This window comes from Camelina sativa, chromosome 10 (assembly GCF_030686135.1).
Source record: "Camelina sativa cultivar CO46 ecotype springtype chromosome 10, ASM3068613v1".
Classification (NCBI taxonomy): domain Eukaryota; kingdom Viridiplantae; phylum Streptophyta; class Magnoliopsida; order Brassicales; family Brassicaceae; genus Camelina; species Camelina sativa.
Window position 1 is genome coordinate 7,222,048 of NC_141889.1, and position 15,319 is coordinate 7,237,366.

Genomic DNA, 15,319 nt, shown 5'->3' on the forward strand with positions numbered 1-15,319 from the left:
CCAAACAAGAAAGATCTCAAGGGTAGCCTCTGCCTCTATCTATCTTTTTTTTTTGGACAACCAGAAATTTGTATTAGACTTTCGACGGTTCACATACAAGGTAGAGACATAGAAAGAGCTCTCTTTGCTAGTTCATTTGCGATCTGGTTCTGGGTTCTAGGAATAAAACGAAAATTACAACTAGAGAAACGATTGGATAGATCTAGGATATCATGGAGAATCCCGTGAAGGTCCTTCGAGTGGAGCTTCAAATTCAAAGCCTTGACTAACGTCTGAGAGTCTGAGGCGATCGAGAGGTGAGTGAAACCCGAAGCAATTGCAACTTCAACCGCAGTTAGAGTTGCTAACGCTTCGGCCATCAAAGGGGAGGAGACGTGTGTGGCCAGATCTGAGCCTTGTTGTAAGATCTGTTCGTGCTGATCCGTGAAGACCCATCTGAGTCCCGCTTTCGGTTCAGAGATCCACGATGCGTCTACAAAACAGGTAATCAAGTTCTCATTTTGTTGTACCTGATTTACTGGGGATGGAGTTGGGAGCACAATTGATTTTAGTTTCTCCAATTGCGCTGATTGCCATTCCTTTGCCCTGATTATAGCAATTACAGTCGCTTCCTCAACCCTTATGCGTTCCTTGTTGAAAATCATTTTGTTTCGAGCCATCCATATCATCCAGAGGATCCAAGGGGCTAGAGGACCTCCTCCAATTCCAGAGGGTGGTAGGCATATAAGTCGGTTTGCGGAGGAGATTCCTTCAGTGATGGATGTAAAGGATTGGGAGGGGAAGTTACTATTGAAAGGGGCTAGGGCCCAAACCCTAGTCGCAAACGGGCAACAGAAGAATAAATGTAGTTCAGACTCGGTCTCACTACAGTGTGGGCACTTCGCATCTCCCGAGATAAGCCCGCGGTTGAGGTTTGCTCCCACCGGAATGGCTTGTTGGACAATCTTCCAAATAAGTAGCTTTGTTTTTGGGGACGTCTTAACATTCCAGATGTTAGCTGTCCAACTGAATGACGATGACGCCTGGGAGGTTTGAGGAGCTATTGAGTTAGAGTCTTCCGAGTGAGCGGTATAGTAGCCTGATTTTGTGTTATAAGTTCCATCCTGTGTCAGAAGCCATGCCCATCGGTCCAGGGCTCCTTGCTTACTCGGTTTTAACTGTAAAATTTCTTTTTCATGCGCAGGTAGAGTTCGTTTGATGAGATCTATATTCCACTTTGAAGTGCCTGGTTCAAGGAGGTCAGAAACTGTCCATCCTTGTGATTCTGCTGGTGGTGGTCCCATTGGGGAGGTGGGGGTGTCTAGAGATAGCCAAGGGCTATTCCACAGTGGAGTAGTGGTACCTGATCCAATGATGCGTCCCACGTGAGGTTTCAAAAGATCTCTTCCGATGCAGATACTCCGCCATCCATGGGATGCAGAGTTTGGCACTGCGCAGTCCAGTAGAGATGAGTTCGGGCAGTACTTCCCTAGAAGGACTCTAGCCATCAGGCAATGAGGAGATGTGAGAAGTCGCCAACTGATTTTTTGCCAGGAGGGCATTGTTGAATGATTGTATATCTCTGAAGCCTAGACCACCCAATTTGAAAGGTTTGGTCATCCTTTTCCATGAAATCCATGACATCTTTTTCTTTTCAGTATTTTGATCCCACCAGAACCTAGTCATAGCTGACTGAATTCTCTTACACAGGTTATTAGGGAGTTTGAAGCATCACATGGTGTAAGTGGGCATGGCTGCTAAGACAGATTTCAGCATAGTAAGCTTCCCAGCCGAAGAGAGGAATCTGGAGGACCAGTTTTGTGCTCTCTGTTTTATCTTGTCCACGATGCTGTTGAACAGGTCCTTCTTCTTGCGGCCAAAGAGTTCCGGTAATCCTAAATACTTACCTTGCCCTCCTTCTCTTTGTATACCTAGAATTCTCTTTGCTTCCTCCTTTGTTGAGGACAGGGTTTTGTTTGCGAAGGTGATTGAGGATTTACTTAGGTTTATTTTCTGACTTGATGCTTGTTCGTATACCCGTAGGATACTTTTCAGTTTGAAACAGTTTTTTGCGTCTGAGCGACAGAAAAACATTGTGTCGTTAGCAAATAAGAGGTGATTAACTCGAGGGCTACCTATTGCGACTCGCAAGCCAAGCAAATTTCCTTGTATTTGAGCTTTCGAACAGAGGCTAGACAACACTTCACTGCACATGATGAAGATATACGGTGAGAAAGGGTCTCCTTGTCTGATGCCTCGTTCAGGAATAACTGCACCGCAAGCTCTACCATTCAGGAGATAGGCGTATTCCACTGTGTTGAGGCATTGCATGATCCACTGAATCCAGGTTCGATGAAAACCCATCTGTTCCATTACTGCTTTTATAAAATCCCATTCAAGTCGATCATATGCCTTACTCATGTCGGTTTTTACAGCCATATAACATCTTTTCTTTGCTATCGAGGTTTTCAGGTAGTGTAATGCCTCGTGGGTGATCAGTACATTATCCGAAATGGCACGTTGAGGTACAAAAGCCGACTGGTTTTCAGATATGCACAGATGAAGAATTGGTTGAAGTCTTTTGGATAGGATCTTCGATATGATTTTGTAGTACACAGAACAGAGTGCGATAGATCTGTAGTCTGAGACTTTTTGAGGATTGATCAGTTTAGGGCTGAGTCTCACATGTGTAAGGTTTATGTGCAGGGGCAAGTTTCCTGACGTGAAGAAAGCTTGGATCTCAAAGGTGATCGTGGGTCCCATAGTGGTCCAGTTTGCTTGAAAAAAGCTAGCTGAGAACCCATCGGGACCCGGGGCTTTGTCTGCGTGTATGGAAAAGCATGCGTTTTTCACTTCAATAGTGGACGGTAGGAGGAGGAGTTTATCATTCATGTCTTGCGTGACACAAGTGGACAGGCCTGCTTCAACAACAGTTCTGCAGTCTCCAGGTTCAGCTTTAAACAAATCACGAAAATAGTTGGATATCGTATTAGCAATATCCTTTTCTTCATAAATTGGTACACCATTGGGGTTTTCTATAACCGAGATATTGTTTATAGCATTGCGAGACTTTGTCGTTGCATGAAAAAACCCGTGTTTTTGTCTCCTAGAGCCAACCATAGGTTTCTGCTTCTTTGTTTCCAGAAAGCTTCTTCTTTTTGGTACGCAAGTATGAGTGCTTTGTTGATAGATTCAATGTTTTCCTGAGGGGCAGTGTCATCATTCATAGCTTCCTCTAGTTGATCACTAAGATCCAATATTTCCGTTTGGCTATTCAGATGTTGGTTCTTACTCCATCTTGTGATTTGGTCTCTGCAGGATCTAAGTCGAAGATCAACACTAGAGTTGGGGTCAGAATTCCAGGCTTCAAAAACCAGTTTCTTTATCTCAGGGTTTTCCTTTAGTCTCCTATCGAAACGGAAGATGCCATGGGATCTTTTCTTTTTTTGATCAAAGGATGTGACTAATGGGCGGTGGTCAGATCCTTTGAAGCGTAAGTATTCACTTCTTCCTGAGGGATAGGTGAGAATCCACTCACTGTTCGCCATTACTCGGTCGAGACGACATCTAACTAGGTGAGAATGTCTTTTACCTCTCCATGAAAGGCAGTTACCCGTGTGCTTGAGGTCATAGAGGTCTGCGCAGGACATGAAGGATCGGAGATCCGAGAAAAAGCTTTCAGGTCGCGGGGGGCCTCCGACTTTTTCTGATGGATGGATTATATCATTGAAGTCACCCGTGATAATCCAGGGAGAAGATCTATCAGAAGTAAGGTCTTGGAGGTTCTTCCAGGCATCAAGTCTTTTTGGTCTATTCGGTTCCCCATATAAGAAGGTAGCAAAGAAATATTTTCCTTTTGCTTTTATTCTTGTGTTAATAAAATGTGAACTTGACTGCAGGATCTCAACATCAATGCTTTGTTTCCAAAACAGAGCCAAACCTCCAGCTCTAGGGGAGATTGGTGGTACCAAGTGGTTAGAGGGGTAGTCAAGCCAATGGAGAGATTGTAAAACCGACTCATTATTGTTCTTTGTCTCCATGAGGAACATCAGGTCTGGGAAAATACTTTTACGCATTTCCCTAATTCACTGGACTGTTATGGGGTTCCCCAACCCACAACAGTTCCAGCTCACCATTCTTAAGAAATTGGGGTTGGCAGATTCTGAAAATCCGCTTTCTTTTTCCTTGTCGCAGGGATCAGAGTAATGCTTGGTGGTCCCGAGGGAGAAGTTTGGTGAGTTGAGGTTTGAGGGTTGTTCGTCTTCCTGTGAATATCCGATTTTGACCTCTGGGGTTTTGGGGGTTGATTCTTGCCTTTAGGCGAGGGTTTTGATGTTTTCTTTTGAGTTGGCTTCGAAAGGCCAGACTTCTCCATATCTCGACTAGTAAGTGTCTTCTTCGGGGAACCTTGAGCAAAGTTTCGTTTATGTGATTTTGCTCCTAATAGCTTTTGAGATGGCCTTGAGCCTTGTTTGTGTGTAGGGGGACGACCTCTACCACGTTTACTTGGACCTCCCACATCCTTCTCTAGTATTGGTGCATCGGTGTTTGTAGGATCCAATGAAAGTTGACTCTCATTCACAGGTAGAGGTCCGAGAGAAAGGTCAGTTCCCTCGATGCTCTGGTAAGCAATGATAGAGTCAGCAGTTTTCTCCATAAGGTTGTTTGTTTCACTTTGTAGGACCCTCATACGTCTAGCTGCACTCTCTGAAGGATCCGGACAGGAGATATATTGTACTGTGACTTCCCGGAGATCCTCCAGAATTTGGTTCTTGCGAGGGATATCAATGGGTGGTGATGGTAGGGCTGATGGAGGATGAGGTAAGAGGTTTTCCTTTCTTGGGGGTGGTGTGTTAGGTTCTGGGCTCGTAATATCGCGTTCCAAAGGGGGTCTTCTAGCTCGAGAGGAAACAGAGGGATCACCCTGCTCGTCCACAGAAGTAATTGGTTTTGCTTTCCATTGGAGGGTCCGAGCCGTATGACCATGGGAACGATGAGGTAAGGAGCCTCTGATGCCATATGATGAGTTTGTCAGATGTCGTGATGGAGATCTGTGGTAGCGAGAGCTATGTCTCGCATCACCGGAGTCTCTGCAACTAGGTTGGTAATGTCTTGAGCCGGAGTGCGATCTCTCAGAGTCCTCAAGGTTGTCAAAGTGAGTCAGTGACTATCTCTTTTCGCTCTATAATCTGTCATGTCCAGTTTCCAAATGTAGTAGACACCAAACAAGAAAGATCTCAAGGGTAGCCTCTGCCTCTATCTATCTATATTAACATTTTCACAGCAATTTTGACAAAGAATGCTGGGAGTTGAGCACTATTTATATCTCATGCCATTGTAATTAAGACATTTTAACCAAAAATTAAAATAAGCAAAAATTGGGTATGGAAATAAGTAAAAATCGGGTATGGAAATAAATGTTTTCCTAAAATATATGAACAAAATTAATTTCTGTTTTTCTTTTTAAATTACAAGTTTTAAATCTATATATGATTGGGTATGAAATTTTAAAATGGTAAGATAGATTACTAAATTAATAAGCAATATAAATATCTTAATAATAAAGGTATGTAGTTAATTACAGCACTTACACTCATACATGTTAGCATATTCCAAAATAATTTTCTAAATCCTACAAAACATATCGGAAATGATGATTTCTTTAAGATATTTCCAATTTTCTAACCAAGATTTTTGGAAAATCACTCATAGAAAAATCCCTATCATTTTCTTAAACCACTATAAATACTTCTCATAAGCAAACCAGTTCTTCTACGACAACGTTAAACCCCAATGAAAAGGTGATTTATGTGCTACTTATTATGTCTTTTTTACTTTTCCTGTTTTCATATATTGTCCTCTCCAATATCGTTTTTTTCTTTCTATATTAGGATACTAGGACTTAGGATCCATGATTCTGTCAATATGTTTTATGGATTGTCAAATTCGTGAGTAAAGTTATTGATTTATATTATACTTTGATATAACATCCTCATTTATTTATTTTTTATGTTTTCCTAATCATTATTCCACATACTTCATATGCTTTTATAAAGATAAACTAGGTTCGGATCCGCACGTACGTGCCGGGTTAACATTCATAGTCCAAACTCGTTTATTTGTTTCTAGAGAAAAAAAATGATCTGATTGTTTTTATTATTATTAGTGGCACATTAAAAAAATAGTAAGAGAAAGGTGATATGTTTAAAGACGTCTCTTCCTTTTCTGTGGACTATCAAACCGTTTCATCCCAAACCAGAACTAACCAAAAACCCGTCCCAGACCGGAACTAACAGAAAACCCATCCCAGACTGGAACTAACAAAAAAACTCGTCTCGTATCGTCCCGTGAACTATCAAACCGATAAAATTTACCAGTAATATTAATTAAAATTTGTCAAATCAAATGACCTAAATTTTGTAGCTGGACAAATCTATCTCGTTAGGCTAACCTGAAACCCGACCTGAAAACTGGGTTTGGTTTGGGTACGGATTTACCTACAAAACTCTATTGGTTTCTATTTTCTAATACCCGTGGGTTCGGATTAGGGTCATGATTGGATAATACCCGATATTCATTCGGGTATCCATCATAACCCGAATATATAAATATATTAAAAACTATTTATAATATTTAGCATTAATATAATTCAATTACCCAAAATTTTAATTATAATTTTGAATATTTCAATTAGTTTTAAAACTAAACATCAAAAATAATCAAAATATCTAAAATTATTTTTCAGATAAGTCAAAATTTAGCTAAATTTATTTAAATTTAATTAATTTAATTTTTTTACGGTACCTAAACCCGGTAATACTTGAACCAAACCGAACCCATATATCAAAAAATAACCAATAGGTTCTATTTACCTAAATCCGTTTATCGGAACCTCATAGGATAATATCCGAATCCAAAGGAGTCGCACGAATTCCCATAGAAATTAAACTATTTCATATATATTATAAACTATTAAACTATTTCACATATATTCTTTCGTGCAGCGTTTTTTATAAATGTGTTTTTACTTTAAAAATAATGAGAAGAGTTATAATAGTTAAATTTTGATTAAAAAAAAAAAAAAAAAAAAAAAAAAAAAAAAAAAAATCGACCCAAGGGCCATAATTTTAGAAGTCCATTAATATTTTAAGATAAATCATATGTTGAAAATTAATTGGATTTGTATTGGTTGAAGTTTATTAAAAGGGAAAAACAAAAAAAAAAACAAAAAGAAAAAGAAAAGAAAAAAATGAAACGACAAAAACATCATTCTTGCCGTCTCCGCCTTCAGTTTCGCCTGAGAAAACAATTTCTTTATTTTACCTGTCAGCCAATGGATCTCTTCCTTGATACCTTTTCCTTTTCCTTCATTCTTCTCGTTTCTACCTTCGATTCCTATTTATTATGAATCTCTAAATCTTCTGAGCTTAATCCTATGACCATCATAGGTAAATCTAATCACCTCTCTTTCATATTAGTATTATTTCCTGACAAAATCAAATCAGATTCAAGCCGATTTGCTATGTTTTAGATTTGAGTCTTGAGTTACTCATATTGGGATTTTTTTTGTGTTTCATGAACTTTTAAATTTGTGAGCGAGGGTTTTTTTTTTGCTTCTTTTTATTCTTTCTAAATCAAGTTTCCGATCCTGATTAATTATAAAATGCTCAGATTTGCTGTTGTTGGTACAATGTAAGTTTAAGACTTGAAGCTCTTTTATTAGATTGACTCCATTTGCTGGATTTGCTTTAGCTTCGATGTCACTGGTATTAGTTTTGGAGTTACGATCCCCTCTCTCTCTCACACACACTCTAAGTAAGCACAAAGCTTAATTAATTAATTAGTTACAATAAGTTGTTTTTTTTTTATTAGCAGCAGCCCCAATTGGGTTTTGACGTTATTGACCAAATTCCATCATCCTTCTCCTGTATTCAATTTGAATTTGAATCCGTCGACTTGAGCTGTCTCTTCAATCTTTATATTATTTCTTTGCTGCCGCTCTTTTGTTTTTTTCATTAATTGTTTGTTCAGTTCAGTTCAATTGCAACAGCACAAAGCCTCTTTATAATGGCTTATCAAGTAGTGTAATCATGTTTCAGATTTTAGTTCTTATCATAGTCATATATATATATATATATATATATATTTATTGACTCCTTTCTAATCCCTCATCCTAACTCAACGATTTGCTTATCATCATCTCATACTTTGCTTTTGGTATTAGACAAAGTGAAAACAAATCAGACTGAGACAATAACAGAATAATAATAGTACATTTTTTTTTTTTTTTTACTATTGAGAATACAAATAGGATCATAATGTATATTTGATTTGATGCAAAGGCAAAAGTGGGATTCCAGGCCTCCTCAGATAACCGAAATAAAGATATGCTCCGGCTATAGCAAAGTTATATCTGAGTGTATGAATTCTTGTGGTCTAAGAGATTTATATTTTCTTGATTGCACAGATTTGCTGGACTTGCTTTCATATTTTCATCTACTATCCTCCATTCCTCCTACAGATCATGGTACGTTTTTATATACTTTCAAACCTTATATACATTAAGTCAATGGTAAGGTGCAGTTCACCATATTTTGTATTATTACATGATGAAAAAAATTTCAATATAAAGGAGCTAAGTATGGTGAATAAAACTAATTAAGATTCTAAAGATTACTTGATCAAAAAAAAAATTCTGTTCGTCATAGAAATTCATTGCATTTCTCTATTTTCTCTAGAAATGTTTATAGCTGGATAAACAGATTTATACATAGTCTAAAATCTAAAAATCTAAACTGCTAGAAAACGACAACAAATCACTTATTCTCAACCTTCAGCTTTAGTGTCTCGATCTTTTTGTCAGTCAAATTCACATCATTCGTATGCTCACCATTTTCTTCTTCATATTTCTCCAAATGTATTGGTTGTATAGACAACTTCTTGGGTGTTAATGATTGTTCAGATGCATAGACTCGCTTAGATGATGGGGTAGATGCATAGACTCACTTATTGCTTCCAAGTATGGACTATCTTGACTCTTATCCTCCATGTTGTTTTGAAGGCCTTGAGATCGGAAACATGTGTGAAACCATCGGTGGCAGCCATGACTTATACGAAGGTGATTTTCTATTTTCTATTCAGTTTGTTTGTATGTTTGATGAGTTTAATATTGACGTTCTATACTATGGTTTATATAGTAGTTGATGTTGGCTTTGGGTGAAAGGTAGAATATTCGCTGCATTGAATATAAGATTTTCTGTTTTTGATTTGATTTTGTTTTCTGATATGATATAGGATAGTAAGAATAGGGATTGGATCAAACTGTTTCCGTTTTCTGTTTTGATTATTGATTTACTTATTTATTGAGGTACGAACAAATGGTAATTAAGAGGTAAGGGTTGGTCTGATTGACTGAAATGAGAATATATGTGATTATACTGAAATATATGCAGTTAATGATTTGATTTCATTTCGCCTCTTGTTATGATACGCTAGAGGATCATGAGGGATTCCATATTGTTAGTTGACATTTCTATATTTTCTCTGCAATTATGATGATTATAATGTATCTATATATACATTTTTAAAGTACATTTTGGGTTTTACCCTTTTATTTATACTTATTTAAATTGCTATTTTGCAATGTTGATCCCTAAAAAATTGCACAAGAAGACAATAATTAAAATATGGGAAATCAAATCGATTATATTAATAATTTGATTATAATTTCCTAAAAAATCGAAAAAATCAATCAAATTTCTATTGGTTTATAGTTTCCTTTAATATCTCCACTTTATTGCTATTATTAATGCTATTTTCCAAAATGAAAGTCCATTAAAATCGGAAACTATTTCTAATATTTCATGCTATCACAATAACATTAATAATATTCCCTAAATCATTCGTAGGAATAACTATATTAATACATAATTTTTTTGTAAACTTTCATTAACTATGTGTATCATTCATATAGTGATTGAGCGATTTCTTCATCTTCCAAATTTGTATATGAGATTTTTTACTTGATCACCAAAATATTCTCAAACCAACTCCTCTATAAATAACAATCTATAATCTAAATGTTTAACTCATCAGAGAAATACGAAATATGTTTTAAGTTTTAAATGGAGTAGTGGCGGGATCTGAGAAAGGTCTATCTTAAAATATCTGTGATCCTTAAGGTTTATGGAGTCAGACTCCTTTGGTACCTCCAAGGCTGCTTCTCTAATCTCCCTTCTCTTTTTGTATTTTACCGATAAGTTTTGTTTAAAAAGTATTGTTGACCCTTTGTGTAATACATGTTTGTCCACAATTATTTTGCATTTTTGGTTCTCGGTAACATTGAGACAATATTGAAGACAGTGAACAAGAAGAAATATTTGTGATACTTCTTATTGTATGCTATTGTCGTTATTGACTTAATATTCTACTCATTTTTTTTTAAAAACGTTTCTTCTTATTATATGCTGCTTTATGTTTTCATTTTTTTTATAAATTTATATTAAAATTCTGTGGAAATTTTAATAAATTCTTAAAATAATTTTGATTTTTTATTTCAGGAATCATATTTCCAAAATAAGTTAATTTTTTTTTGGAGGCAAAGGAGAAGATGATTGTAATTTCTCAACTTACGATTCATTTTAATGAGTTTATTTGGTATTTTTCTATATATAATCTTTAATGTAATGGGTTGAGTTGTACATGGGTTTTTGGGATTTGGTCTAATAAATTGTAAATTATTATACAACACAATAAAATACCATTTTCTCCAACGAATTAAATCATTAAATGTAGTATTATAAATCATCTAATTTAATAGAAAAATTAAAATATCTTAATGTGAAAATATTATTTTGATAAAACGTTTAGGAGCTCACAAATCAAATGCTTAAAAGGGTTATAATTGAAATTGGTATCATGTATGATGATGAGTGTAAATCTCCTTTGATATCTCTAAGTGTTTAGTTGTAGTTGTAATACTAAGTTACTAAATTAAGTACACTATGCTTAATGTTTAATCTAAAAACAAAAAAGTTAATCACATAACTTTAATACACAATAAAAAACTATTAAAATATTAACATTATTAATAGTAAAAATACACAACTTATAGTTCTTTCAAATCCAACCCACATAAATGTAATAAAAATACTACTTTGTTGCAAGTACACCAAAATCTATATTTACATTTTTTAAGTATATTTGACAAAGTAAAATTTCTGTTATACTTAATTACATAGAAGATCCTTGAAAAAAATTGCTTAAATAGATTTAAATGATCGGGTGTTATGTAATTAAGTGGGTTAGAATTTACATAGTTTTTATGGATTATCTACTATACTAAAACACACAAAATATTTTAATATGAGATTAGACCATTTAAACGAAAGTTTTCTATTTGTAAACAATAGAAACACATTTAAATAAGAGAAAATAGTTTATCCCTCTTGAAAATCCTATATTGGCATTATCTACATTAATATATAAGATCATGTTTTAAGCAGTTTTTTCTACCAAAATTAGTTTAAGTCGTACTTTAAATTAGTTTCCAAAAAATATTTATAAAAATAAATCTATAAGAAATTAGTATCCATAGTTAAAATACTTTTCAATAAGAAATCTAAATATTAAAAAAACTTCCTAAAAGAAAATTTAAATGCTTGCGGGTGATGTGATAGAGCCGATTTGAGTTTACATAAATATGGTTATTAAAAAATTTTAGTTACAAAAAATTATCCCTCAGTATCCTGAGTTATCTCCTAAAACTAACCATCAAAATGCAGTTATACAATCTTAAACACTAAACAAAACAAACAAAATTAACAAATATAACTTAAAATTTTAATTACAAAATATTGTCGCGCGGTGTACCGCGGGTTAAAATCTAGTTTTTTTTATTTCTTTTATCCTACAGGTAAAAGAATAAGAAGAGAGTGTTTGGATACACTTATAATCTATCTAGGATCCGAATGACATAATGCCAAATAGATCAAATCCGCGTCCCATATACAATTTAATTTACCTTGTTGCCCTTAATTTTTTTTTCTCTTCTTCCTTTGTTTGCTCGTAGGGGCAAAGTATGAAATTTTTTGCAAAGTTTTTTTTTTCTGCTGGAGTACTCTCCAATTAATAGTATAGATAATAGTTAAAGAACAAAAATTGTCCTATGGTACAACACAGAGTAAATCCTAGAATGCAAATCTTTGATGATTTATATTGACAATTTCAAAAGATACTCAATTTTTGATTGATAATAATTTATTATGGAGGGGGTCAAATGGCGAGTCATTCATCATTTCATTTGTTTGTTTTATTAATATGAGAATATTAGATATATAATATTAAATTGATTAAATTACGATTATGTAAAAAAAATCTATCTTGCGGTATACTACGGTCAAGTCCTCAAATTAACAACCAAAATATAATTATATAAACTTAAACAATATATATATATATAACTACAATTTTTTAAAAAAATTGTTAAACAATCGTTCCGCAGTATACCGCGAATTAAAATCTAGTTATACTAACAAGAAGTTTGGCAAAGAATATTATTCTAACAAACAAGCAAATGGTCAAAATGTCACTTATATAATGTTACGTTGTCTTATACAAACAAACAAAAATGTTGAAAGTAGTAAGTAGTAACTAATAGTTTTTTGTGCATCGATATTAGAAAGATCTGATGAAAGGTTGAAACTCTTGATCTCTTTATAAACGTAGATTGATTTGGATTTTCACTTCTTCTCTTGCCAAGATAACACTTTCTTTAGTATGTTTCCCACATTATGCTCTTCCCGTTTTGGAACTCCGGATTTCAACCAAACCCTCTTTTTATATATATATAGAGTTGTTTTGTCTTCTTTGCTTATCCCCTCATGTGGATATGTGAGGAGTTAAGTCAGAATCTTTCTTTTGACATGGAGGTCGGTCCCAGGAGCTCAAAATTGTTGTAATAACCCGTCTTCCATAAGTCGATGGAGTGTTAGGCAAACGTGAAATGCCTTGATCTTAAACTACATCAAGCTCAACCAAACCCATCTTTTTTCGTGTTGGATATTCCAATAATAAATTCCTCCGTGTAGTTTCATTCCATAACTGGCCACTAACAACCAACAACGCATGCTCCTTTTTTTTTGACATTAACCAACAACGCATGTTTGTCAACCATATTACAGTTCTTGTAGATTGATTTCATCCTACTTCAAAAAAAAAAAAATATCTATTTTTGGTATCATTAAATAGTTAGTCCAAGACCCACATTAATTGTTTTTTCTAGTTGTGAATCCCATCCAAATCAATCGATAATTTTGGTATCATTTGAATAGTCCAAGACCCACATTAATTGTTTTCTTCTAGTTGTCAATCCCATCAAAATCAATTCAGAGGCACATCAATTTTTATATATTGCAAACCAATACTGATTCATCAGAAAAATACAAATTTAATGAATGTTTGGCCACACGGAAAGTAAATAATAGTAACATTTTATTTAGGGTTCCCAACAATTTGGATAATCAATGTCATCACCGATACAAGAAGAGTCAAAAGAAATTCCGAATATGCCAATAAAATTACAAAGTGTAAATAACGTATAGTAGTTGGACACCACAAGAACAAAATAGAAAGTTACATAATCATATTAGTCACCTCATCCTTGAGTTTTGCAAGGTCCTCTTCAGGCATCACCACACTCACAATCCTTGCAGACTTTTCCTTGGGGAAAACCAAAACAACACCTTTGTCCCCAACCCCATGAATCGTGTAGTTTACAAAATCCGGCTTCCCCCCTTTGATCTCAAACTCGTACATATCTGCCATGTCAAGATTCACAAACGTTAAATTTGCACCGTACGTGATAAAATCTGAAGACCCTCTATCTTCTTTTATCATCTGCTTGATCACACCGTTTTCTTCTCTTTTCCCACCCGCAATCAGTGCAGCTAGTTCGGATATCCCAATCATTTCGTCCTTTCTCTCCACTACACTTATTACCAAGTCATCATTCCAACAGGTTGTAGATCTTTTACTGTCGCAAATGGTTATAACATTTGTGTTTGTTTCGCCACGGATATTCAGTAGCGACTTCCATATCAATGCATAGAGAATATCAATCTCCGAGAGAGGTTGGTCTTGCGTGGTGTACTTGGCAATCAAACGATCAAGTTGGTTGAGGCTAAAATTAAAAACGTATCTCCCCATCTTGCATTTATTGGCAAGTAACCAACAGTTGCCAACCGATTCTATCTTCTTTATGGAAATAGCTTCATCATTATGGTCATGAGAGGTCATTTCGGGGGTTTTCGGGTAAACGAGTTCGGGTAGGCCATGACCCGACATTAGCTGTCCAAGTGTTTTCATGAAAGTTGATGCTGAAAACACATCTCCTAGAACATGTGTCCAACTCAGCCCAATAGAGAACCCCCCACATTTAAATTGAGTTATCTGAAATACGAGATTCAAAGTAAAAAAATATATTTAATTTAATCTTGCCAGATTTGTAATGACTCATTCACATATGAAAAATATATTTTTTTCCTCTTCCACATAGCATATATAATTTTTGGAATGAAGTTGAAATGAATGTTTGATAGTAACTACTAAAGATTTGCTACATTATTAATTCACCTGCATGGGAACTTTATTGATCCATAAAACTAAAATGTGTGTACCTGGAGGAAAACGAGTGGAGAGAAGAAAAGATCAGGACCAAGAACGTGATCGTAGACAAGGAACCGGTGGTCAATGGAACGATCTTCCAAGTCGAGCCACTTCTCCACCGTGAACTCTTCGACGTTGGCCTCGACAATGCGTATGCCACTGTCGTTGCAGCGAATGTAAGGTAAGGCTAGACCAGAAGAAGGGTCGTTGTCGTTTTCAGGCATCCGGATCCGACCAGAGACGTGATGATAAGATTGGAGTAGAGTAAACATGGTGGTCTTCAAGTCGGAGACGGTAAAGTCACGTTTACCCTTGAGAAAGTAGACGGCACGGACGTAGTGGAGCTTCATGGCTAAGTCCATGGGGGTGAGCGGTCGTGGCTTGTTCTCGCCTACCACAGAAGCAGGGACCACCGAAGAGAGCCTGACACCGGTCACTGGGCTTGCCTCCATTTTTTTTTTGTTGAGATAGAGAGCTGATATGTGTCATGTGCCTGAATGGGATGTGTTATATAAAATACTAAAGTTTTGAGTTGGGACCGGACAACTGTTTCGGTGGCGGCAACATTAAATGTAGGTGGGATTCGGGTGTTTAGCAACGACAGGGTTGGACAGTTAAGTGATCAGATCCATCTAATTACCAACGACCCTTCTTTATTACATTCACCATGTCATAT

The 15,319-nt window shown here is 35.6% G+C and overlaps 2 protein-coding genes and 1 long non-coding RNA gene across 3 annotated transcripts; 1 reads left to right on the forward strand and 2 right to left on the reverse strand.

The window, feature by feature from the left end:
* Positions 1-89: 89 nt before the first annotated feature.
* LOC104720143 (uncharacterized) lies at positions 90-1,487 on the reverse strand. The gene has a single exon (XM_010438104.1). The coding sequence runs from the start codon at positions 1,485-1,487 to the stop codon at positions 90-92; it is 1,398 nt and encodes a 465-aa protein (XP_010436406.1).
* Positions 1,488-7,166: 5,679 nt separating this feature from the next.
* Positions 7,167-10,751, forward strand: LOC104717825 (uncharacterized). Its single transcript, XR_756302.3, has 4 exons — positions 7,167-7,427; positions 8,447-8,506; positions 9,041-9,097; positions 10,539-10,751. It is a non-coding gene; the product is annotated as an uncharacterized LOC104717825 (long non-coding RNA).
* A 2,702-nt stretch (positions 10,752-13,453) lies between these two features.
* On the reverse strand, positions 13,454-15,200 carry LOC104717827 (protein ECERIFERUM 2-like). Its single transcript, XM_010435458.3, has 2 exons — positions 14,655-15,200; positions 13,454-14,427 (listed from the first exon to the last, which is right to left on the reverse strand). Exons 1-2 carry the CDS (start codon positions 15,093-15,095, stop codon positions 13,612-13,614), a joined length of 1,257 nt encoding a protein of 418 aa, XP_010433760.1. The 5' UTR covers positions 15,096-15,200; the 3' UTR covers positions 13,454-13,611.
* Between the last annotated feature and the right edge of the window lie 119 nt (positions 15,201-15,319).